The 27,277-nt window shown below is 41.5% G+C and overlaps 1 protein-coding gene across 15 annotated transcripts in view; it reads right to left on the bottom strand.

Annotated features, from left to right (window-relative positions):
• caska (calcium/calmodulin-dependent serine protein kinase a) overlaps nt 1-27,277 on the bottom strand; it is a 194,921-nt gene that overhangs the window by 99,885 nt on the left and 67,759 nt on the right. For all 15 annotated transcript variants that reach the window (XM_088352218.1, XM_088352216.1, XM_088352222.1 and 12 more), the window contains exon 2: nt 11,447-11,559. In XM_088352218.1, coding sequence (XP_088208344.1) covers nt 11,447-11,559 — 113 coding nt within the window. The remainder of the gene's footprint in view (nt 1-11,446; nt 11,560-27,277) is intronic.

Here is a 27,277-nt window from a genome sequence, read left to right as displayed (position 1 = left end):
GAATAACTTTAGCCAATAGTGATCGATTCAAATGATGATTGACACATTGGTTAGCCAATGAAACGCCGGTATATAAATCCCAGCATACACCGCGGACTACTTCGCGTTCGGGGGAAAATCTAGTCGGCGGCTGCTTGCATTAGTTGCAAGACTTTGCGACTTAATATTGATCCATATATAAGGCGCACTGTATTATAAGGCGCATGGTCAGCTTTTGAAAAAACTTAAGACCTTTAGGTGCGCCTTATAGTGCGGAAAATACGGTAAGCACCGAAAGTGACAAACTTTGTTGAATTCTTGCGCATCCCTTAACCACACGGGACACAGGGGCACCATTTCCTGTGGTGTATCTTGGGCAAGTACAGCCTGGTGACGCCTATTCATGGTTATTTTATTTATTTCAAGCAGGGTTCGGACATCTTTTACATGGCCAAATTCAAGCACATTTTACGGACTCTAAAAACTGATTAAGTAATGTTGTCAGTTTTTGGGTATTTCGTCATTTATTTATAGCACTGAAGAGTTCATATATTTAATTTAGATTGTATTGTTATGCATTTTTAGGGATTCTGTGTTGTGCAATTCAGGCCAAGGTTTCTCCATTTTCCTCATGTTGAGGTTTTTGAGTTCTCCCTTGCCCTCATGTAGGTTTTAGATCAGGGGGTGGTGTCATAATAGTCTGTGGTTTGCTATAATCTGTGGTCTGAGCAGACCCTTGAGACTCCGTGTGATTGAGGACGTCACAAATAAACATGACTTGACTCGACATTTATTTTTTGTAGATCTGTGAATATTTTATTTTATATGTCTTTTGTTTTTCAGGGATCCACTGCAAAGTCACTATAGAGCTGTGTCTGTCTCATTTTAAAGCAAACTCGTTAAGAAACAAGGCAACAATTTCAAGCATTGTAAAGCACTTCACCCAAAATTCAATCTTTGAAATACACACCATAAAAGTACCGTAAATTCCGGACTATAGAGCGCACTTGATTATAAGCCGCACCCACCACATTTTAAGAGGAAAACCGATTTTGTACCCACACAAGCCGCACCTGTATTTAAACCGCATGCGGCCACATTAAAAATGTAACACAAACAGAAAATTAACCCAAACCCGACTTTCAACCCCGCGATTGAAACTGAATGTCCTTTATTAAAGTACACAGCCGGCGAAATGAACGGTTAATGATATCGGTACTTAACGTTTGAAGCAGACCTGCAGAGTCCGGGTCGTTGAAAGTAATCCAAGGAAATAAGTGTATATTTCCAAAGGTAAGGGTGGGAAAGATATGTATCCACTTGGGCGGCAGTAGCTCAGGAGGTAGAGCGATAGTTTTAGGATTAAGGGATCCCAGTTCGAATCCCGGCTTGTCCGTGTTACATGCCGAAGAGTCCTTGGGTAAGACACTGAACCCCCAATACCCCCAATAAGCAGGTTAGCGCCTTACATGGCTGCACAGATCACGGCCGCTATTGGGAAATGTGAAGCACAATGTAAAGCGCTTTGGGAAGTCATTGACTTGAAAAGCGCTATATAAATGCAGATCATTTCATTTCATATTGTCTGCCGCGTCCACAAACACGTCTCACGTTTACTCCACTTCCCGTCAGCCCCCGTGGTTTTCGTCCCTTCTTTTTGATTCGCCCGTACAAAACATATCAGAATAAGTGTCTAAAAAAAATACGAATAAATACACTACAAAAATATACAGTTGCAAATACATATTATACATGGGTTACACATATTTACAAAGGAAGACGGTACACCGAGAGAGTTTTCAAAGCTTTAATAATAATATTATAACTTTCATCCCAAACCGTGCCTGTGAAGGGTAGCAAAACGCTACTAGCAACACGCTCGCAACACAGCAAACGGGTCTGTTAAAAAATCATACCGTACTCGTAGAAATCACGGTATACCGTCCTCATCTTCCTCCGTATAACGACGTCTTCAAAGTCGTCTTCCCCAGTAGGGGAAAGTTAGTCAGTTAAACTGTAGCGAGCCAATAAATACATTACAAAAATATATAGGTGCAAATACATATTATACATCACTTACACATATTTACAAAGAAAGACCGTACACCGAGAGAGTTTTCAAAGCGTTAATTATAATATTTTAACTTTCATCCCAAACCGTGCCTGTGAAGGGTAGCAAAACCCTACTAGCAACACGCTCGCAACACAGGTAACAGGTCTGGTAAAAAAACACCGTACTTGTAGAAACCACGGTAAACCGTCCTCATCTTCCTCCTTATAACTGACGTCATCAAAGTCATCTTCCCCAGTATGGGAAAGAGACTCATAGAGTCATATAGACGTCGTCCCACGCTACCTTATTCAAAAACACGCTAGCAACACGCTCGCAAAGTAAAATTTACGTGCAGTAGCTCTGTTTCCTTCTTTATCGGACTGCTCGATTGCATTTAGCTTGAAAGCTGCGTCATGTGCCTTTCTTTTTGCAATTTGCATGATGAGGGTATGTTATTGCAGTCTTCCTCGGCGCATATATTCCACCGGTCTAAATCTTACCTTTTGTACCCGAGCGCCGCTGGCGGCTGTTAGAAAAATGACATCAATTGGCCGCATCACTGAATAAGCCGCAGGGTTGAACGTTTGGGGAAAAAAGTAGCGGCTTATAGTCCGGAATTTACGGTAAAAGTATTTTCAAGGATTTCAAGCACCCGTGCAAACCCTGCATCCACTACATGAGTGCTGATTGTGCAGGAGATAATGGATGTGCTTGGGTTTTTGCCACACTCAGCTCCCTGAACTGTTAAAAGCCCGAGCAAATTATCTTCATTAGCAAAGTAAATGAATGCTAGCATACTTTTACAGAGGCCGAGGGACTGGACATCAAAACGATAGCCCTTAATTCCCAGTCGCTATTTCCCGTAGTGGCACACTTATACATGTGCTTTACAATCATTGCGCCATAAAATGAGCAATAACGTTTTTCGACATGTTGAAAGACACACCGGTGCTTTGGAGGCTCCCTTGGACCTAAGGCCTGTACTTTAATTTGCTCCTAATGGCGAGTAAGCTTAATGAAGGTAGGAAATGAATATGCTGAGGTGAACAAAAACTGACAAGTTTCCCACATTAGCAACATTAAAACGTTCTTCCGCAATAAAACAGAATGTACACTGACAAGTTACCGTATTTTCCGCACTATAAGGCGCACCTAAAGTCTTAATTTTTTTCAAAAGCTGACCATGCGCCTTATAATACAGTGCGCCTTATATATGGATCAATATTAAGTCGCAAGGTCTCGCAACTTACGCAACAGCCGCCGACTCGATTTTCCCCCGAACGTGGAGTAGTCCGCGGTTTATATACCGTCGTTTCATTGGCTAACCAATGTGTCAATCATCATTTGAATCGATCGCTATTGGCTAAAGTTTTTCGGAGCCTCGGATTGGCTAGAGGGCCAAAACAAACCCTGCAATTGGCCGAAAAAGACGTGTCAATCATCCGTTAAATCGATCGCTATTGGCTGAAGTTATTCGGAGCCTCGGATAGGCTAGAGGCCCAAAACAAACCCTGCAATTGGCCGAAAAAGATGACTGAATAGCAAGCTTGCTAAACAACGACATAAAGAAACATGTTTCATTAGTCTGTATTTGTAAATATTTTACTCTCCTGGATTTACTACACTCACGGTTGTAAGAAGACCATGATTGCGTATCATTATTGAACGTGAGAACTTAGGTGAGCTATGCGGCTTTATATTTTCCCAGTATCTTGTTTTAGAACGATCTTGTTGTTGCTGTGATGAGTTGAGTGAATTCAACTCAATTCCAAGTGTTTATTGTCATATGCACAGTAAAGTTGCGAGCGAAAAAGAAAATAGAAACTAAGGAATGGTTGGCATTTCTTGAATCCCAAGACTTTAACCTTCCGAATGATATTTGAAACGATGCATTTGAGTGACATCGTACGGACACCGCATCCGCACGTGTCTATGACACGTATTTGCTTCCCATTGTAGCGCCTTATAACCCAATGCGCCTTATCTATGGAAGATATAGGACCAAAAACCATTTTTTGGGGGTGCGCCCTATAAACCGGTGCGCCCTATAGTGCGGAAAATACGGTACTCCTTTCCTCCTCCTTTGTCTTCATTCACTAAAACGAGAGTGTTGCACTGAAGGAGATGAATGCATGCGGGGAAAAAGGAATTTGAGCTTCTGAAACAAATCAATATTCTGACAATGGGCGTGCGCTGCAAATGGAAAGCTGTAAAAAGGAGATAAATGGACGCGAGCTTGCGGTAAATTAATCGGGGAGATGGATTTCCATGTCTGATTGGCGATAAAATGCTGCTGATTCAATCCATGATGTCAAATAGTACTGTGAAAAAGTATTTAAGGAAGATAAGGACGGTTTACAGTGATTTCTACACGTACCATATATTTTTTTACCAGACCTGTTACCTGTGTTGCGAGCGTGTTGCTAGTAGCGTTTTGCTACCCTTCACAGGCACGGTTTGGGATGAAAGTTATAATATTATTATTAAAGCTTTGAAAACTCTCTCGGTGTACCGTCTTTCTTCGTAAATATGTGTAACCATGTATAATATGTATTTGCAACTGTATATTTTTGTAATGTATTTATGTTAGAGACTTATTTTGATATGTTTTCCACGGACGAATCAAAAAGAAGGGGCGAAAAGCACAGGGGCTGATGGGAAGTGGAGTAAAGGTGAGACGTGTTTGTGGACGCAGCGGACAATAGTGGATATATATTTTTCCCACCCTTACCTTTGGAAATATACATTTTTTTTTCCTTGGATCATTTTCAACAGGACCCGGACTCTGCAGGTCTGCATCAAACCTTAAGTACCGGTATCATTTTCCATTCATTTTGCCGGCTTTGGTTTTTAGGCTGTGTACTTTATATTCAGTTACAATCACGGGACTCAAAGTCGGGTTTGGCTAATTCTGTGATTGTGATACATGTTTTAATGCGGCTTATGTACAGGTGCGGCTTGTGTGAGTACAAAAGCGGTTATCCTCTTAAAATGTGGTGGGTGCGGCTTACAATCAGGTGCGGTCTATGCTCCGGAATTTACGCTAATATGTTCAAAAAGGGGTAGTCAGAAGCAGATGCTTTTTTTCCCTACCCCTTCAGCTTCCCTATCAATTACACCAATGATAATGACAAAAATAATAATAATATTGATGATAACAGTTATGATATAGCAATAGCAACAATAACAACAAAGTTAACCATAGTTCCAGACGCACTATTCCCTACTCTCGTATAACCCATTTTCTTCATCTCTGTATTCCGCCAGTAATGTTTTTTTGTATTTAAATTTGAACAAGTGAATAATTGGACATTGTTCAATCTTGTCTTGTAAATTGTTCCAAAGTTTGACTCCGCACACAGACACACACATACTTTTCCTGGTGCTTCTCACCTTTGGGACAATCAGAACCTAACAACTAGAATGTTGTGTGTTTCAAAACTGCATTTTGTTGATAATAAAATTGGTTGGATGATCTAAAAAAAAAACCTGTGTGAGTAATAAACATATGCAAACAACATAGAAATCGTGAAGAGGCAAATGCCGTTTCACGGCACTGTATGACTGTGCCTCTTCACAGCTCGTGCAGAAGATTCGGACAAGATGTCACAATAAGAGCGGACACACTAACACACGCCGCATCATCTGCAATTCCGGAGAAAAAAAAGACGGACGAGGGGAGGTGAAGAGGACACAATGTGAGTGGAAATAAAAGAAAGGCCCGCGGGGAAGGGAGGAAGCGGGCTGGACAAGTGAAAGGATTGGGGAATCGGGATAGAAGAGGAAGCGGGCGGGCGGCAACACATGATGGATTTTGCTCATTCCCTAGCTTGCTTTGCTCTCTCGTTCCCTTGGAGAGCTGACCTATTCGTCAGACGGACCTCTGGACATGCTTGGGAGACGCTGTCTTGTGTTGGTGTGTCTGTGTGTGCGCGCCATGGTCAATTCATTGCCAGGCGAGGCACAACCGCTTTAACCCACTTCCCTCACTCGGAGGCAGTGGTTCTCAAATAGTGGGGCTGTGTGACCTTGGGGAATTTTTTTCTGTGCAAGAATAAATTGCAATTGCGCCCCCAATACTCTAGGGGGCCGTAGCGCTCTCATTGGCAGGGTGTAGTGACAAAGATCAATACTACAAACATAATAAGTACGAGTCGACCTGAAATTCAGGCGGAGTCGGGCAAAAAACACAACTCCTCCTCCCAAGTCCTCACAAATAAAATGTAGAAAATTTGGGTTTTCGTCCGGCTTGATCCCTTAAATCTATTTAAATTATTCATTCGGAAAGAAGGAAATGATAACTTAAGGGGCTGTGGTGAATTTATGATCCCAAAGGTGAGAAACACCAGGAAAAGTATGTGTGTGTCTGTGGGTGGAGTCAAACTTTGGAACGGTTTGCAAGACGAGATCAAACAATGTCCAACTATTCAATTGTTCAAATTCAAATACAAAAAAATATTCCTGGCGGAATACAGAGATGAAGAGAATCATCAATAACTCAATTGCGCACTGCTCGCACAATCTCAGTGCACAAGAAAATCGAGCCAGCGCACAAAAATCAGGGCTTAAAATTACTATTTAAGAAGCGACTTAAGTCAAAGTTACAGTGCATGAAGGTAAAAGTATACGGGTTCCCCTGACGTTGTGTCCTAAATGCGGTATTTTGAAGTCAATGTAGAACGAAGTTGAAAGGTAAAGTCAGTAGAGTTTGTCGAGAACCGGCTTCTTCGGCTCGGCTCACTAAAAGGAACCGGCTCTTTCGGGTCCTAAACGGCTCTTCGGGTTGTTTTTGCTTCTTTAATCCCAACATGACCAAATATTCTGTAAAATTATGCACAAAATGACTTAAAAGAATGGGGGAATAGAACAAAAAAAATACCAAAATGAAAAAGTAGTGAAAAGCTGAGAAAAAAAGAAACAAAAGGAAGAGAAAAAAAGAAGGAAACATTTAGAAAAAAGCCAGAAAAAAAGAAAAGAAAGAAATGTGGGAAACAAGTAAATAGAGAACAAAAAGCTCGGAAAAAATAAACACAATGAGATTTTTTTAAAAGGAACATTTAAAAAAAAGTAGAAAGAAAACACGGAAAGAAGAAGAAAAAGTTTGTGTTGCATTCAAATCATTTCCAATGATATCAAGTCAATCTTGTTGCCAACATTGTACTTCCACTAAAAATGTGATTAAGTACAGTCCTGTTTCTTGCAACCGACTCAATAATCCCCCAAAAATGTTAGTATCATGCGACAAAATAAAAAGAGGTTTCCCCTTTTAAACTTGTAGTCTTTTTAAAATATAGGAAATAAAAAGAAATGGATATCTTGTGAAAGAATTGTAAAAACAAATGACGTTTGTAGGCCATCGTACAAGAGTCAATTCATTCAAAAGAGAAAAATAATTTTGCATTGCCGGAAACTCAGCAAAATGTAACGTGATGTCAAGTTTTGGACATGTTTGATAATGATTTAGTTGCCACACTTGGGATTGCCGTTGCTCAGTGTTGTTTCAAGCATTGCTCACCGACTTTGTTTGAACGCTCAGACTTCTGGAAAATTACAGGGAACATTAAATATAACCATTTGCTCCTGACTACCCCTTTTCAAACATATTATGTAATATTATTTTGTTGTTGAGTTATTGTTTTTGTTTTGTTTTTATTTTAATGTTCGAATAAAGTTTTCATTCATTCATTGGTCAGGCTCGGGCTAAGTCGGACTTTAATACCCAATGGCCCAGGTCGAGTCTGGCTGGAATTCTTAACCCATAGTTTTGAAGAAAAACTGTAAGATTAAAAAAAGAAGATATTTTCTTGAAATGTCATCAAATTTGTGACAGTATTTATCTAAGTTTCTTCTTTGTAGTTCCTGATTGTGGGTTAATTTAACATATCCTAATGTGAAAAGACGTTCAAAACAAAACCAAATAGCCAACATTTGCTATTCACTATCAATGTTCAGGGCTCGATTTTGCGAATTCAGTCGCAAATTCAGACAAAATTACAGTTGCAAGCAGGTACCGTATTTTCCGCACTATAAGGCGCACATAAAATCTGATTTTTTTTTTTAAAAGCTGACTGTGCGCGTTATAATCCGGTGCGCCTTGTATATGGATCAATATTGAATTGCAAGGTCTCGCAACTAAGAGAAGCAGCCCCCGACTCCATTTTTCGCGTAGAAGAAGAAGCGCGCTGTGCATACTGGGAAATATTAAACAACGATTCTCTTTTATTTGTGCGTTTGTATAAAGACCCTGAAATGGCTCCTTTTAAAAGACACGCTTACAATGCAGAGTTTAAACTCAAGGCGATCGGTCACGCAGTAGAACACGGAAATAGAGCAGCAGGGAGAGAGTTCAACATTAATGAATCGATGGTGCGGAAGTGGAGGAAGCATGAGGATAAGCTGCGCCAAGTAAGGAAGACTAAACAAAGTTTCCGTGGCAATAAAAGCGAGATGGCCACAGTTAGAGGACACACTGGAACAGTGGGTTGTTAAACAAAGAGCAGCAAGTAGAAGTGTCAGTACAATAACTATTCGAATAAGGGCAACAGCGCTGGCACGGGAACTTAACATTAAAGAATTCAGAGGTGGTCCTACTTGGTGTGTGTTTACGTTTTACATTTCACAGTTATTATTGTTATTCCTTTATTGTTATTGTTTTGCACTTGTTGTTTTTGCACATTACGAGTGTCACTATATTGCGATTGCACTAACGTTTAATTTACCATAACAGTATCAGACGTTTTTTTTGCGTGTTGACTAAATGGAGGAAAAGTAAAATGTTATGCCTTGCTGTTGTTCAAAGATGTTAACGATGTGTCACGAAAATGCTTTACCTCAGAGAAAATAATAAAACAGCTGTTTATTCATTTTGGGAGTGAATGGAGTTGTGGAAAGCATGTTTGTTATCTATTAATAAAGTTTGACTGACCTATCTGACTGTTTTGTTGACATTCCCTTTAGCGCGGCACCATCTCATGGTTGCATAACGTAACTACATCCTCTACTGTAGCCAAGTCAAGTCACATTTATTTACATAGCCCTTAATCACAAAAATGTCTCGACGGACTGCACAGGATTACAATTACAAAACTGCGCAATTACCTGATCTTAAACCAGCATGCACTTATAGCGCCTTATAATGCGGTGCGCCTTATGTATGGAAAAAGTTTCAAAATATATCATTCGTTGAAGGTGCGCCTTATAACACGGTGCGCCTTATAGTGCGGAAAATACGGTAAATAAAACACAGGTTCCCTTGGCGGTGTGCTATATTGTATATCCTGTTCCCCTCTAAAAGTGAACGTGTCATCCAAATCGTAAAAATCTCATCAATTCCCACTCCTAGTACACGCCTATCCTTTTCTTATCATGCTTCAGCACACCTTTCAATCTTTAATACCATCGTTCGTTCTCTAGAGTCATCACATATCTCATCGCAGCGCCGGCAGATTGCTGCAGGAGATAACCAATACCAATATCGCACTAAGATCTACGGCTTTTTAAATCTTGTGAGCTTGCAGCTCGCCGAAAATCCCAAAGACCGACTCTACGGGTCTTTTATGTAACGGAAATGTACGCAGAGGTGGGCAGAGTAGCCCCGAAAATTACTCAGGTAAAATTACTGTTACTTCAGAATCATATGGCTCAAGTAGAAGGCACAACAAGTCATCCAAATAATCTCATCTCATCTCATCAGCTACACCGCTTATCCTCATTAGGGTCGCGGGGGGGCTGGAGCCCATCCCAGCCATCTCCGGGCAGTGGGCAGGGGACACCCTGAACTGGTTGCCAGCCAATCGCAGGGCACACAGGGACAGACAACTCATTCGCTCATTCACACCTAGGGACAATTTGGACCGACCAATTCACCTGAAATGCATGTTTTTGGAACATGGGAGGAAACCGGAGTGCCTGGAGGAAACCCATGCAAGCACGGGGAGAACATACAAACTCCGCACAGGAAGTCTGGAGCTGGATTTGAAAAGTTAAAAAAAAGTCAAAAAAACGACTTCTCAAGTACTAAGTAACAGTAGCAATGTCTTATTTATTGATTTAATCAGATCATCAAATGATCTTTGTCAATCCAATCAACAATAAATTAAGAGTTTGTGTAATTATTTGCGAGTCTGTGTACTCAGTCTGTTTAGGTCAGGGGTGTCAAACATGCGGCCCGGGGGCCAGATCAGGCCCGCTAAGGGATTGAATCCGGAGAAGCGCAAGAGAAAAACCAGCTGCAGGTTGAAACATGTCCATTTGATGTTGCCAAAGCCAGGTGCCTCGAACAAAGACACTGTACTTGTATCTCTCTCTCTCTCTCTCTCTCCCTCTATCTCGCTCTTTTTTCCCCTCCCTTTTTCTCTCTCGCTGTCTCTCTCTTTCACTTTCTGTGTCTCTCTTTTTCTCTTTAATTGTTTCTCTTTGTCTCTTTCTCTCTTTGTCTTTTTACCTTATTTTGCTCTCTCTCTCTTTATTTTTGCTCTCTCATTTTTCCTTCTCTCTCTTGTCTCTTTCTCTCTCTTGCTTTCCCATTCTCACCTTCTCCCATTCTCTCTCTCCTTTTTTTTCTCCCCTCTTCTCTTTCTATTTCTCTTTGGATAGCTTTCTTTCTTTCTTTCCCCCTCTTTCATTATTTGTCTTTATCTCTTGTTTTTCACGTTTCACGTTCTCTCTCTTTTTTTCCTCTTTCTCTCTCTCTCTCTCCCTTTCTCTCTTTCTTTGTCCCACCCTCTTTTTCTCTCCTTCGCTTTGTCTTATTTCTTTCTCTTTCTTTCTCTCTAATCTACTAGTCCGGCCCCCGAGATAATGTTTGTTCTATCTGTGGCCCCCGAGGTAAATTGAGTTCGACACCACTGGTTTAGGTGAATCATCTGCGGATACAAACATAGCGGCGGCCCAAGTGTGGATTCCACTGTGTAAATAAATACAAAATTATCCACCGATGATTTTTTTTTTGATTAAAAAATAACATTGGTATGATGGTTCATGTATTTTTGCCTAGTATTCAAACCATTGTTTTATTTTTTTTGCTGAATAAGTTTTTTTGTACCTAAGAGAAACCAAATATTACACCCTGTCCCTTAAAAACATTTTTTGTGTGTGTCGATGCTTAAAGTGACAACAGTACGTTCACTTTTCTCCATCCCAGCCATCTCCGGGCAGTGGGCAGTGAGCAGTTTCAGTGTCGTTTCTAAGCAGACTCGTTGAGAAACACGGCAACAATTTCAATCATTTCCAAGCACTTCACTCAAAATTCAAGCACTCTTCAATACTTGAAAACACAAACATTGGCATTGAATCTCCTGTGAAATGAACAAATAGATAATCCAGATGTGATCCAACAAAGAAGAAGCAACAAGTCCATCCAGATGTTGTGCTCAATTTTGTTTGGGCCAAAAATGGGATAAAAAAAAATCTTACCTTCTGTGCTGAGTCCAGGACTGGAGGTAAACTGGGCAACATCTACAATTTTGACAGCAAACTGCTGCCCAGTCTCCCTGTTGATGCATCTCCTCACCACGCTGAAGGGACCCCTGAAAGAGACAAGGAAGGAAACCCGTTACTTCAATCAAGAAAAGCTTTACTATACCATAAACACATATACATTAGGGCCGCAACAACGAATCAATCAAACCAATCAAAATCTATCATTAAAAGCGTTGGCAACGACTTAGATCAGGGGTGTCAAACTCATTTATGCTCAGGGGCCACACGATAAAACAAACATTCTGTCGGGGGCCGGACTAGTAAATTAAAGAGAAAGAAGAAAAAAGAGAGAAAGAAATAAGAGAAAGATAGGGCGAGAAAGGTAGAGAGGGTGGGACAAAAAAAGAGAGAGACGGAGAGAGAGCGAGCGCGTGAGAAACAAGAGATAAAAACAGAAAAAGGGAGAGAGGGGGAAAGAAAGAGAAAGAATGAAATCCAAAGAGAAATAGAAAGAGAGAAAAAGAGGAGAGAAGAGAGACAGAGAGAAAGAAAGAAAGGAGAAAGCAAGAGAGAGAGAGAGAGAGAAAGAATGTAAAGGAAAAAATGAAGAGAGAGCAAAAGAAGAAAAAAAGACTGACAGAGACAAAAAGGAACAAAGAAAGAGAAAAAGAGACAGAGAGAGTGAAAGAGAGAGGGATAAAGAGGGTGGAACAAAAAAGAGAAAGAAAGACTGAGAGAAAAAGAGAGAGCGCGTGAGAAACAAGAGATAAAAACAGAAATTGTGAGAGAGGGGGAAAGAAAGAGAAAGAATGAAATCCAAAGAGAAATAGAAAGAGAGAAAAAGAGGAGAGAAGGAGAGAAAGAAAGGGGAAAGCAAGACAGAGAGGGAAAGAATGTAAAGGAAAAAATGGAGATCAAAAGAAGAAAAAAAAGACATAGAAAGAGACAAAAAGGAACAAAGAAAGAGAAAAAGAGACAGAGAGAGTGAAAGAGAGAGAGATGGAGAGGGTGGGACAAAAAAGAGAAAGAGATTCAGAGAGAGAGAGAGAGCGTGAGAAACAAGAGATAAACACAGAAATAGTGAGAGAGGGGGAAAGAAAGAGAAAGAATGAAATCCAAAGAGAAATAGAAAGAGTGAAAGAGGAGAGAAGGAGAGCAAGAAAGAAAGGGGAAAGATAAAAGGGGAAAGCAAGAGAGAGAGAGAAACAATGTAAATGAAAAAATGGAGAGCAAAAGAAGAAAAAAAGACAGAGAGAGAGAAAGAGACAAAAAGGAACAAAGAAAGAGAAAGAGAGAGAGTGAGAGAAAAATGGAGGAAGAGAGAGAGAGAAAGAGAGATTAAAGAGAGAGAAATATAAGTACCGCGTTTGTGAGAGGCACCATCAAGTGGACCTATTTCAACCTACAGCTTTCTTTCTCTTGCGCTTCTCTGAGCGTTGTCTCGCGGGCCGGATCCAATCCCCTAGCGGGCCTGATCTGGCCCGCGGGCCGCCTGTTTGACACCTGTGACTTAGATCAATGGTTAGTGCGTCTATTCAATGCAAATAAGAGCACATGCTTGTAGTACCCCTTTGACCCGGCAGAGGGCGCTCTGAGCCATATCTTGATGCCCCAGGTGTCATGATTACTGATGTGACTCAGCTGTGCCCGCTCATTTGTCGCCAACCCCCGCGGGTTCTGATTGGCTCCCTGTCACTATTTGAACCCTATCCTGTCAATCCCCTGTTGTCAGTCCGTCTGCGAACCTCTGTGTATACGAGGCAAGCCTTTTCGACCCTGACTGCCACCTTTCCCGTTCTGTCTCCGGCTTCGACCTGTTTTGATCCTGACCACGTCTGTTCTCCCGTCCCGGGTTACAACCTCTTTTTGTCCCTGACTACGTCTACTCTCCCGTTCTGGCTTACGGCTCGCTTCCGACCCCGACCACGCCTTGCTCTCCCAGTCCCGGCAACCGGCCCGTTTTTTTCCGTCCCTGATGGCGCCATCGCTCGCTACGGAAGATCCACTTCCGCGTTCGGAGCGACTTGCTTCCCGCGTCCAGCGAACACCGGATCGTGTAATATCACTTAGGGCAGGGGTGTCAAACTCATTTTAACTCGGGGGCCACGAGATAGAACATTCTCTCAGGGGCCGGACTAATGAGGAAGGAAGAATGAAATGGAGAGATCGACAGAAAGAAACAAAGAAAGAAAGAAAGAGAGAAGGAAATGGAGAAAGAAAGAGAAAGAGAGAAAGAAAGAAAGAAAAGGAAAGATGGGAAAAAGAAGGAAAGAAATAAAGAAAACAAAGAAAGAAAGATTAGTGGATTGAGGAGAAAGAAAAAAGAGAGAATGAAATAAGAGAAAGAGAGGGAGAGGAAAAAGAGAGAGGGTGGGACAAATAAAAAAGAGAAAGGGAGAAAGAAAGAGAGAGAGAGAGGTAAAAAAGAGAGAGCGATATGAGAAACAAAAGACAAAAACTAAATTGTGAAAGAGGGGGAAAGAAAGAGAGAGAAAAAGAAATCCAAACAGAAATAGAAAGAGAGAAAGAGAAGGGGAGAAAGAGGGGGATGCAAGAGAGAGAGAGAAAAGGAAAAAAAGAGAGAGCCAAAGAAAGTAAAAAGACACAGAGAGAAAAAGGGAAGAAGAGGAACAAAGAAAGAAAAAGAGTGAAAGAGCGAGTGAAAGAGCAAAAGATAGAAGGTGAGAGAAAAAGTTAGGACGAGAGATAGAGTGAAAGAGAGAGAGAGAGAAAAAAAGAAATACAAGTACAGCGTTTGTGAGAGGCCCCTGGCTTTGGCAACATCAAGTGGACATATTTCAACCTGCAGCTCGTTTTTCTCTTGCGCTTCCCTCAGCGTTGTCTCGCGGGCCGGATACAATCCCTTAGCGGGCCTGATTTGGCCCGCGGGCCGGCAGTTTGACACCTGTGACTTAGGGTATCTTATCTTATCTCATTAGCTGCACCGCTTATCCTCAGTAGGGTCGCGGGGGTGCTGGAGCCCATCCCAGAAATCATCGGGCAGTGGGCAGGGGACACCCTAAACTGGTTGCCAGCCAGTCAAAGGGCACACAGGGACAGACAATTCGCTCGCTCATTCCCACCTAGGGACAATTTGGACCAGCCAATCCACCTGAAATGCATGTCTTTGGAATGTGGGAGGAAACCGGAGTGCCCGGAGGAAACCCACGCCAGCACGGGGAGAACATACAAACTCCGCACAGGAAGTCCGGTAGCTGGATTTGAACCCACACGGGAGGTTCCCGAGACCTTAGAACTGTGCCGCACACGCGCTGACCACTGCGCCGCCGTGCTGCCCACTTAGGGTATGACTGTGAAATTAAAATATATTTCTAAGATTTTGTACACAAGTGCTGCAATGTATATTTTGGATATGGTTACTCTGGAAAACGGGGGAAGTGTTTGTACAAAGAGACTGGTGATGGCAACCAACAGGGTTCGTACACCTTTTTCGAGACCAAAATCAAATGTGCGACCTTATAACGCTCGGGAAAGTCCGGAAGTTATTTGATGCAGGTTTCTGATTGGCTGCCGAGTATGCAAATTGCCAAACGAAACGAAGTTCCCAAATTTCCAATTATAAACATCCATTTACTCATCTTCATTCATGCAATATTTGCGTTGCCTCGTCTGCTCCAAGCCACGTGAACTCCTCTTTCAACGATGCTTTTAATGTACGTTTACGTTTTGTAGCGTCATCCATTTTGTTAGCTTCTTTTGAATCTTTCTTCTGGGGCGGATGTTCTGGCTTGATTCCTAACCACTTCTCCATTTTTCTTGCGTTCTCTGTGCGTCTACTTTGGAAAATGATATGCAAATACAGGACCTTATAACGCTTCGGAAAGTTCAGGAGCACAAAGTTATTCGATGCAGGCTTCCGATTGGCTGCCGAGTATGCAAATTGCCAAACGAACCGAAATTCCCAAATTTCCAATTATAAACATCCATTTACTCATCTTCATTCATGCAATATTTGCTCCAAGCCACGTGAACTCCTCTTTCCACGATGCTTTTAATGTATGTTTACGTTTTGTAGCGTCATCAATTTTGTTAGCTTCTTTTGAATCTTTCTTCTGGGGCTGAGGTTTTGGCTCGAGAAAGTCTGGAAGCACAAAGTTATTCGATGCAGGCTTCTGATTGGCTGCCGGGTATGCAAATTGCCAAACGAACCGAAATTCCCCAATTTCCAAACCGAACGAAGATTTGGAAATCGGAATAAAGCAAAGATTTGATTAGAAGAAAAAAGTCGTTTTTTTGTTTGTTTGTTTTTTCACCTGATAAAGTGGTCGGCCACCCGGGCGGAGAAGTTTTGAAAGTTGTACGCCCGACCTAAAAGATGCACGCCCCGGGCATCCGGGCAGACATTATTTCAGACACTGGTGAAGGGCACAGTTATGCTCGTGCAGCCGAGCAAACTATCACTCACCCGCCAGCAAATACATATTTATTCTTATCGTAATATTTACATAAATCGGTGGATGCTTGAAAAGACTAATTGCATAATGCAACTCATTAACTACCGGCGCTATTAAATGTCACTCATTTGGGTTCTCATTAACTATCCAGACATGTCCATACTGTTATCTCGCTAATGCTACCATCCTGTCTGCCCACCTATGCAAAGGAGGAAAATGTCACACCTTGCCGGCTTGCGGCTAAATGCAAAGTCATCTATGTGACTAGGGTGATGAAGTGAAAGGATATTTGCCAAAAATGCCGTGGATTTGGAAAAAGTATTGACATTGAAATCTGAAACCCATGACAAAAAGTTAGCGGACACCATGGGCAGACAACTCTGAAAAGTTGCCTGCCCAGCCATAAAGTTGCCCCATTTTTTACAACTTAAAACACAATAAGACGACTAATCGCAAAAAAAAAAGAAACATTGTTGCAAAGAATTAAGGATTGATAATCAGAATACATATAACAGAACAACACTTTAAAATAAGTTTATTATTATATATATTTTTCTCATCTCATTCGTGCAATGTTTGCGTTGCCTCGTCTGCAACAAGCCACGTGAACTCCTCTTTCTACGATGCTTTTAACGTATGTTTACGTTTTGGAGCGTCATCAATTTTGTTAGCTTCTTTTGAATATTTCATCCGGGGCTGAGGTTTTGGTTCGATTCCTAACCACTTCTCCATTTTTCTTGCGTTCTCTGTGCGTCTACTTTGGAAAATGATATGCAAATACAGGACCTTATAACGCTTCGGAAAGTTCAGGAGCACAAAGTAATGCAATTCCAAGTGTTTATTGTCATATGCACAGTAAATTTGCGAGCGAAAAAGAAAATAGAAACTAAGGAATGGTTAGCATTTCTTGAATCCCAAGACTTTAACCTTCCGAATGATATTTGGGACCATGCATTTGAGTGACATCGTACAGACACCGCATCCGCACATGTTCTCGACACGTATTTGCGTCTTTGCAAGCTTTCGGATTGTTAAGGGGGTAATCAGTTGGACTGAACTATCTGACTGTTTTGTCCACGTTCCCATTGTAGCGCTTTATAATCCGGTGCGTCTTATGTATGTCAAAAATAGGACCAAAAACTATTTTTTTCGGGGTGCGCCCTATAACCCGGTGCGCCTTATAGTGCGGAAAATACGGTAATCTTTCCATAAACACAAGGGCAATTTGCTTACAAAATATATTTTTTTGCAAGAACACTGAACTTATGCATGCACAGTGCATCAACTTTTCAGCGGCCAATGTTTCCAGTAACTTGATCACACGATTTCCGTTTCTATGACGACGTGTTCCTGCGGACGTACACGAAACGTCATCCCTCGCTGACCAGACGACGCGACTTGGTCATCTTTATTCACATAAACTTCCTGTATTTATCCATGTAAGGTCACACAAAATAAAAACAGACTCAGAGACAGTTTCTTCCCAAGAGCCATCACCTCCCTTAACGCACACTGCACAACAAACTGAAACGCTTGCAAACACACTACCTCATACAGACGTAAAATTGTATTCATGCCTATGCATGCCTCTTTTGCACTACCGCATATTGCATTAATACATACCCAAACTTCCTTGAGTAAATATTGCGTAAATTATCTTTTTTGTTTTTATATTCTCTCAGTAAAATGTGGTACTGGAGTGCCAGGTCCAATTTCGTTGTCACAATATGTTCGACCCGTTTTGTAACGATGATAATAAAAGGTATATTCTATCCTTTTCTATTCTTTTCATATCTTCGCTACTCCCGCCACACTACTTCACTATGCCTCCTCACCACTTGGGGCCCCCAACACACTCTCAATCGATTGACACAGGAAGCAACAGTAGGAAGTTGGGCTACCTTAATGTGTGGATAAAGATCTGATCACAGCATCTCCTGCCGTCTAATGGTAATTTATCACACTTAAACCAATTCCTAGAGGTCTTATAGCAGGGGTCGGGAACCTATGGCTCGCGAGCCATATATGGCTCTTTCTATGAGTATCTGTGGCTCAGAGACAAATTTGATTGCATGCAAAATTTCTCCATCTTGCTTAAAACTTGAGTTGTCTATCCTATTCTGATACACGCAAAGCCAATCCAAAGCTAAATAACGTGATATTACTTTGCAGTATATATAGGGCACGTTTTTCACTACAATTTACAGTCAAGGTGTCACAAAAAAAGGGGGAAGAAAAACTCGTTTTGGTTGTACAACGCTAAAGAATCCTTTATATAAAAGTTCACTATATAATCTGTGTTCAGTGTTCAGATACCTTATGATGAATCCACAGAACTGTAAATACGCCAAAACACCGGAAGAGAACTTAGTCATTTGATTGGGTGAGTGGGAAGGATGGGTGGAGCTATGCAAAAAGTGCAAGCACTCCCTCCCATCTCTCGCCCTACTCCGTCTGCGCCAAAGGTAAGCACGTCGGGCTCCCTGTTCTCAGAATGTTGTGACGTTTTTACAAAATAACTGCTTGCATCTGGTTTTGAAACCAATATGTATGAAAAAAAGGGTCAAAAGGAGTTTAACCGATCTTGAGTCATTGCAAGAAAGAGACAAGTTTAAAGTGGTATGTTTGTTGATTTTGGGACAGGGGCTCTGGCATTATTCTCTTTTCATCATTTTTATCAAATCATCAAAAATAAATGTGCTGAAGACTAAGCTTTTGTCTGGGGCGCGGGTTTAGCAATTTAATAAATTTGTCTCATAATATATGGTGTGGCTCTTTCCCAAAATAAAATTAATATTTTTTGCTTTTATGGCTCTTTGAGTCAAAAAGGTTCCCGACCCCTGTCTTATAGTATATAGTTTTTACACAGTATACGTTTTTTTTTTAAATAAAACAAAAAGTGTCACGGTAGTTTGTGAATTATATGAAGACTCTTTTCCATGGATTGACAAAAATGGTTATACAGTACAGTGGAACCTGGGTTTTCGAACGCCTCTCAGTTCGAACAAATCGGAGCCCGACCAAAAATTTCTAGAAATTCTTGCTTCGCTGTTCGGTCAAAAAGTCGGAGTTTCAACGCTGGTAATGCCTGAGTGCGTACGCTAGGGTGCCATGCTGAGTGGCGTACGGGTGTAGATCGCTCTTTTCCTGACCGACTGTTATCGCGTGCGGACGTGCTTCGTTTTGCTTTCGCTTTTAATATAGGTGTACGAAGCGTTTTAGCCGCTAATTATGCCTCCGAAGAAAAAAAGTTGCTACAGGTGAAAAAAGAAAAGTAGTGCGTACAACTATTGCATTTAAGAAAGAAATAATAGCCAAATATGAAAGAGGTGTGCGAGTGTCTGATCTTGCTCGGGAATACCCCACTGTCCACCTGCGCCTTCTGCTGACCACCACAAAGGTAAGAAATCCTATTCATAATTCTTTTCTTTATCCTTTTTTTTATTTTTACACGTTCATGTTAGCGTAATCTTTCGTACGGAAGATTACGATAACGCGAACGTACGATTAGCCAGGGTTAGCTTTATGTTTACGTTGAACATTCAAGGTAAACATTCAGGGTGTTGGAACGGAGCCCAACTTTCAGGGTGTTGGAACGGAGCCCCCTTTCCAATGAACCGCTCACCACTTGTTGTGGAGACCCGGGTGCTAATGACTTGTAAACAACCTGATTTATTTACTTTTACACGTTCATGTTTGCGTAATCTTTCGTACGGAAGATTACGATAACGCGGACGTACGATTAGCCTGGGTTAGCTTTATGTTTACGTTGAATATTCAAGGTAAACATTCAGGGTGTTGGAATGGAGCCCAACTTTCAGGGTGTTGGAACGGAGCCCCCTTTCCAATGAAGACCTGGGTGCTAAATGACTCGTAAACAACCAGATTTTTTTACTTTTACACGTTCATGTTAGCGTAATCTTTCGTACGGAATATTACGATAACGCGAACGTACGATTAGCCTGGGTTAGCTTTATGTTTACGTTAAACATTCAAGGTAAACATTCAGGGGGTTGGAACGGATTAAAACGAGTTACATTATTTTTAATGGGAAAAATGATTTCGGTGATCGAACAAATCGGTTTTCGAACAGGGTTCTGGAACGGATTATGGTCGAGAACCGAGGTTCCACTGTATAGCGCTTTTCCACGTCATTCAGCATTTAGAACGTTATTTTTTAGGTTGGATTTGTTGCCATATAAACCTTCCTTTAGCCATTTTTTCTATTTTAATTACAGGCTCCATCAGGCCAACAGAGGCAGACTTTAAAATAACCCCCTGTAATCCACGAGTACGAAACAGCTGGAAAGTATGACCGAAGAACATCCTCAGAGAAACTCCGAAAACTCAAGTAGGGGAAATGGGCGTCTCGGAAAAAAATGCTGGTCGTGTGGAGGAGGCTTTCTGGCTTTTCTGAAGGCTCATCTGCACACAGCGTTAAGCCATTAGAGCTCTGAATGGAAGTCAGCTGCACGGGGATCCGTTCTGATGACGCTTGCACTTTAATAGCTCAAAGAGAGGGAAGTGAGATCGAGTGCTACAGCGAAAAGTAAAAAGCAGAATGAAAGCGGAGGAGCTGCCTCTTTTTATACTCTTAGCCAAGATGAACAGAGCCCTAATAGTGGTTTTAGTCAAGAACTGCTATTTCAAGACAGAAGTAAATGACCAAACAGCTGGATGTTGAACTCATTCAATGATAGACCTTTCTCTTGAATGACCGTAAATTCCGGACTATAGAGCGCACCTGATTATAAGCCGCACCCACCACATTTTAAGAGGATAACCGCTTTTGTACTTGCACAAGCCGCACCTGTGCATAAGCCGCATGCGCCCACATTAAATCATGTAACACGATCTCAAAATTAACCCAAACCCGGCTTTGAGTCCCGCGATTGTAACTGATTATGAAGTACACAGTCCAAAAACTACAGCCGGCAAAATGAACGGAAAATGATACCGGTACTTAAGGTTTGATGCAGACCTGCAGAGTCCGGGTTTCGTTGAAAATAATCCAAGGGAAAAAATGTATATTTCCAAAGGTAAGGGTGGGAAAAATATATATCCACTATTGTCCGCTGCGTCCACAAACACGTCTCACCTATACTCCACTTCCCGTCAGCCCTTGTTGTTTTCGCCCCTTCTTTTTGATTCGCCCGTGGAAAACATATCAGAATAAGTCTCTAAAATAAATACATTACAAAAATATACAGTTGCAAATACATATTATACATGTTTGCACATATTTACAAAGAAAGACGGTACACCGAGAGAGTTTTCAAAGCTTTAATTATAATATAATAACTTTCATCCCAAACCGTGCCTGTGAAGGGTAGCAAAAGGCTACTAGTAACACGCTCGCAACACAGTAAACGGCTCTGTTTAAAAAACATACCGTACTTGTAGAAATCACGGTAAACCGTCCTCATCTTCTTCCTTATAACTGACGTCATCAAAGTCGTCTTCCCCAGTATGGGAAAGAGACTTTGTCATATAGACGTCGTTCCACGCTCCCTTATTAAAAAACACGCTAGCAACACACTCGCAAAGTAAAGTTTACGTGCAGTAACTCTGTTTCCTTCTTTATCGGACTGCTCGATTGCTTTTAGCTTGAAAGTTGCGTCATGTGCCTTTCTTATTGCAATTTACATGGTGAGGATATGTCTACGCTAATTTAAATTGTGCACAAGCTAAGAAGTTGCAGTCTTCCTCGGCGCATATATTCCACCGATCTAAATTTTACCTTTTGTACTCGAGCGCCGCTGGCGGCCGTTAGAAAAATGACATAAATTGGCCGCATGACTGAATAAGCTGCAGGGTTGAAGGTTTGGGAAAAAAGTAGCGGCTTATAGTCCGGAATTTACGGTACTGTTGGGAGCCAATTTTTGCCATTTTGATTCATTTTCTGACAGACTGACAGAAAATGTAATTCTGGAGCTTTATAGACATAGGACATATCAAAAGAAAGCGACAACCCTCATCGTTCATTCGAGAAAGAAGTATGTTTGTAGCTTTTACCATTGTTACAACAGTTGTACGTTGGTAAGTTTCTTGACAATACTCGTTTCCAAGAAAACAGCTTTTAGTGAATGGCAATCTCGAACGTCATCCCTCTCTGACCAGACGATGACAATGGGACTTTGTCATCTTTTTTTAAAAGGAAGAAGCGCTGTTGCTTAATTGTCCATGTCTCTTGACACTCACCACCAGTGTTCCCTCTAAGCTGCGCATGTGCGCAATTGCGCACTGCTCGCACATTCTCAGCGCACAAAAAAATCTAGCCAGCGCACAAAAATCAGGGCTCGAAATTACTAATTAAGAAGCAACTCAAGTCAAAGTTACAGTGCATGAAGGTGAAAATACACGGGTTCCCCTGACGTTGTGTCCTAAATGGGGTATTTTGAAGTCGAGTCGAAGTAGAACGAAGTTGAGTAAAGTTAGTAGAGTTTGTCGGGGAACCGGCTTCTTCGGCTCGGCTCACTAAAAGGAACCGGCTCTTTCGGGTCCTAAACGGCTCTTCGGGTTTTTTTTGCTTCTTCAATCCCAACATGACCAAATATTATATAAAATTATGCACAAAATGACTTAAAGAAATGGGGGAATAGAACAAAAAAGAAAAATATACCAAAATGAAAAAGTAGTGAAAAGCTGAGAAAAAAAGAAACAAAAGGAAGAGAAAAAAAGAAGGAACATATTTTGAAAAAAGCCAGAAAAAAAGAAAAGAAAGAAATGTAGGAAAAAAGTAAATAGAGAACAAAAAGAAAAAAAGTAACAGCTCGGAAAAAATAAACACAATGAGATTTAAATGGAATTGAAATATTGACTAATATTTCAAATTGAGTGTTATTAATAAGCGAAAGAGAAGAGAGTAACTAGCTATTAATTTGATAGCGGAAGCACACTAGCAATTGGAGAAAAACAGAAGCGTCTTACTGTAAGAATCTTATTCTGCTATTCTTCTGCAGATTTCAGTTCTCAGCAATTCTTATCTTTTCGTTCCTTGTGGCTATGGATTTATGTACGGAAGCAGAGCCGGGGCAGATTATTTTACATTCCCATGGGGATTACGCTAGAAGCCTGGACAAGGCAAACATAAACCGACTGGATACACACAACTGTACTGGACAAAAAAAGGTAACAGGCTTGATAAAATATATTTTCCCTAATGGGTTTGTTTTAATGAGGAATTTAGTACAGTGGGACCTCGCTACTTAGCCTTTTTCTCGCGGTGAATTTTTAAGTCTAAAAGTTTGATGCCTCCCAAACGCTCTTCATCCCTTGGTGCATCCAGTGAACCGAAAAAAAAAAAGCGAAAGATGTTAACGATTAACGAAAAAGTGAGTTTATTGGACAAGTTGAAAGCAGGAAATAGCGACGCCAGCGTAGCCCGACAATATGGCCTGAACGAATCCACGGTACGGTACATAAAGAAGAACATCCGCAAAAGTGCTGCAATATCTTTCACGAAAGATGCCAAAAGGGTTGTAAACACCCAGAATAAGAGCATGGTGCGAATGGAAAATACACTGGTTATTTGGATCCACGATTGTAGGGCGAAGAAAATCAGCCTGGATGCAAACCGAATCCAAGGTTAAAAGAACTTATTGTAGGAGGTAAGTTATATTTTGTTTTATTGTTTGATTGTTTAACAAGAAGCTCTCTCTCTAACCGTATTCCATATGGTGTACTGTATTGTACTGTGTACAGGGGGGGGTGTCTTGCAAAGTTTTTTTTTTTGAAGGGGTGCCGCTACTTTGCGGATTTTCACTTATCGCGGGTGGTTTTGGTCCCCATTAACCGGCTCTAAAATAAATAAATAAAATAAAATAAAATAAATTAAAAAAAAAAAATTATGGTGCGCTGCTACTTCGCGGATTTTCACTTATCGCGGGTGGTTTTGGTCCCCATTAACCGCGATAACCGAGGTCCCACTGTAAACCCAAATAAATGATTGAAATACAGCGAATATTTCTATGTACCGTATTTTCCACACTATAAGGCGCACCTAAAAGCCTTTATTTTTTTCAAAAGCTGACCATGCGCCTTATAATACAGTGCGCCTTATATATGGATCAATATTACCGGTAAGTCGCAAAGTCTTGCAACTAACTTGCAGCCGCCGACTAGATTTCCCCCCGAACGCCAAGTAGTCCGCGGTGTATGCTGGGATTTATTTACCGGCGTTTCATTGGCTAACCAATGTGTCAATCATCATTTGAACTCATCACTATTGGCTAAAGTTATTCGGAGGTCAAGGGGCGGATCCTTTTTAATCATTTACATGCTCGCATAGGCTAAAGCGGCAAAACAAAGCCTGCAATTGACCGAAAAAGATGAATGTGAATCACACGTTGGGCTGACGGCATAGAGAAAGCATTTTTTACTATTATATATTTGTAAATATTTTACTCTCCTGGATTTACTACACCCACAGATATAGGAGGACCATGGTTGCACATTATTATTGAACACAAGGACTTCGGTGAGCTACTCCATCTATATATTTTCCCTGTATCTTGTTTCAGACTGAACTCGATGTTTCTGTGATAAGCGGTGCAGATAATGGATGGAATGGAGTGTCTATTTTTAAATTAAACTCAATTCCAAGTGTTTATTGTCATATGCACAGTAAAGTTGCGAGTGAAAAAGAAAATAGAAACTAAGGAATGGTAGGCATTTCTTGAATCCCAAGACTTTAACCTTCCGAATTTGGAACGATGCATTTGAGTGACATCGTACGGACACTGTTTCCGTGTATGTCTGAGACATGTATTTGCTTCTTTGCAAGCTTTGGGAATGTTAAGGGGGGAATAAGTTGGACTGAACTATCTGACTGTTTTGTCCACGTTCCCATTGTAGCGCCTTATAATCCGGTGCGCCTTATGTATGGAAAAAAGAGGACCAAAAACTATTTTTTGGGGGTGCGCCTTATAGTGCGGAAAATACGGTAGTCCAATTTCCAGCGGGTGCCGGCATGAACAATAAGCAGACGGCAGCATCAAATAAACTGCATTTCCAATAAATGTCATCACAACATTGAAGAGATATTTCTCCAAGTTGAAAAAAACAAACAATTTTGTTCTGTGGATTTTTTTCCATTGAAGGGTGATTTGTTTCTGAGAATAATTCTCGTAATGTCCTGTCTCACAAGATCATGTATTTCTCCTAAAATCTTGAACGATCCGACACAAGATTTACCGGCTGCCTTTTAATAGGGGACAAACAAGGTCTATCTATCCACCTTGGTCATATCCCTCTAGAGGGGTGACCGACAGCAAGACAAACACATACAATAACAAAGGAAATAAAAAGGGAAAAAATAGCAAAAAACACACACAAAATTTTTTGGACCATGGCCAACCCAAATGCCCAAACGCCCAAACAAGTTAGGCACCTCGGCACCTAAGTTTAGGCATGCTTTCGTCCCTCCAGATCAGGAGTGTCAGACTCAAGGCCCACGGGCCACATCTGGCTCGGCGTACAATTATATAGAGCGCACCTGATTATAAGCCGCACCCACCACATTTTAAGAGGAAAACCGATTTTGTACATACACAAGCCGCACCTGTATATAAGCCGCGTGCGCCCACATTTAAACATGTAACGCAAACACAAAATGAACCCAAACCCGACTTCAAGTCCCGCGATTGAAACTAAATTTCCTTCATTAAAGTCCACAGTCCAAAAATCACAGTCGGCAAAATGAACGGAAAATGATACCAGTACCTAAGATTTGATGCAGACCTGCAGAGTCCGGGTCCCGTTGAAAGCAATCCAAGGAAAAAAAAGTGTATATTTCCAAAGGTAAGGGTGGGAAAAATATATCAAATGAACACATTTACTCACGCAACCGAGGGATGGCCTTACTGCTTTTAATAAGAAACAGAATAAATCTCATTTTTAATGATCTGTGCATATAAATGTCACTTTAGAGCAGGGGTGTCAAATTCATTTTAACTCGGTGGCCACACGATAGAAAAAACATTCAGACGGGGGCCGGACTAGTAGATTAAAGAGAAAGAAAAAAGAGAGATAAGGTAATAAGAGAAAGAGGGAGGGAAAAGGAGAGAGGGCGGGACAAAGAAAGAGAGAGAGGGAGAGAGCGTGAGAAACAAAGCAGATAAAAAGAGAAGTCGTGAGAGAGGGGGAAAGAAAGGGAGTGGAAGAAAGAAATCCAAAGAGAAATAAAAAGACAGGAGAGAAAAGAGAAAAGAAAGCGCGAAGGGTAGGAAGAGAGAAAGAGAAAAGAGAGAAAAGGAAAAAAGGAAGTTAGAAGAGCAACAAAGGAAGAGAAAAAGAGAGGCACAGAGAGTAAAAGAGACAGAGACAGAGTGGGAGAAAAGGGGTGGAAAAGAAAGAAAGAGAGAGAGAGAGAGAAAGAAATACAAGTACAGTGTCTTTGTTCGAGGCACCTTTCTTTGGCAACATCAAGTTGACATAATTCAACCTGCCGCTTGTTTTTCTCTTGCGCTTCTCTGAGTGTTGTCTCGCGGGCCGGATTCAATCCCTTAGCGGGCCTGCTCTGGCCCGCGGGCCGCCTGTTTGACACCTGTGCTTTAGAGGGAGAAGGGCTCCCTCTCATTGCACTCCTGCAGTGTACTCGCTGCTGCTGGCTCCTGATAATTGCCGTCTTTTTGCCTTTACAAGTGCATCAATATCAGGAGTAAAACCCTGAGCAGCACATTTAATAATGTAATTCAAGTGATTGTTTGTTAACCTTGAGCACTGCTGTGTTTTATTATTATTATTGATCAAATAAAACACCAATTCACAAAGATAAATGATCCCAAACACGGATAAAACCTTTACATATTCAAATATGACCCACAAGCCGTATGTTTGCGCTGCGGCTCCAAGATGGCGGCGCGCGCGAGTGCAGCGGCTTCAGGGGCTCCAGTTCGTCTTTTGTTTTTCAGTGTTCTTTTATCCCTCGTATTTTCCCTTCGACTCCTTTCACAACTACAATAACACCCACAACATCCCGAGGGATATACAGAGACCACCGGATCTCTCTGGGTGATCTGCCTGCCGACAACGACGGAGCAAACGTAAAAGGCTGCCGGTCGGGCCTAGGCTAAAAGGCGACCACACAGACCGGCGCTTCCAAGCATGTTCCTGACCAACGCCAGATCCATCGTTTGAGAGCCGGCTCTTTAATGAGTTGAGCCGAAAAAGCCGGACTACACAACTCGAACTGGAGATCGGCGTGCAGACGAAAACTCGAACCGCGAGACCAAAACAACAATGGCGGATCTGCCTGACGAAAAGTTTGGAGTGCGGTAAATCTTTGTTAAAAAATGATAATGACAATTTCGCAGGGACGCCGGCCAACGAGAACACTGATAGTGCTTCCACGTTCTCTCCTACAGAAACTCTAGGTCACCAAGATCAATGAACACATATTTTCTCCTGG

This window comes from Urocampus carinirostris, chromosome 14 (assembly GCF_059441175.1).
Source record: "Urocampus carinirostris isolate Australia breed hairy pipefish chromosome 14, RoL_Ucar_1.0, whole genome shotgun sequence".
In the NCBI taxonomy this organism is placed as follows: Eukaryota; Metazoa; Chordata; class Actinopteri; order Syngnathiformes; family Syngnathidae; genus Urocampus; species Urocampus carinirostris.
This window is presented reverse-complemented; position numbering and strand designations above follow the sequence as displayed.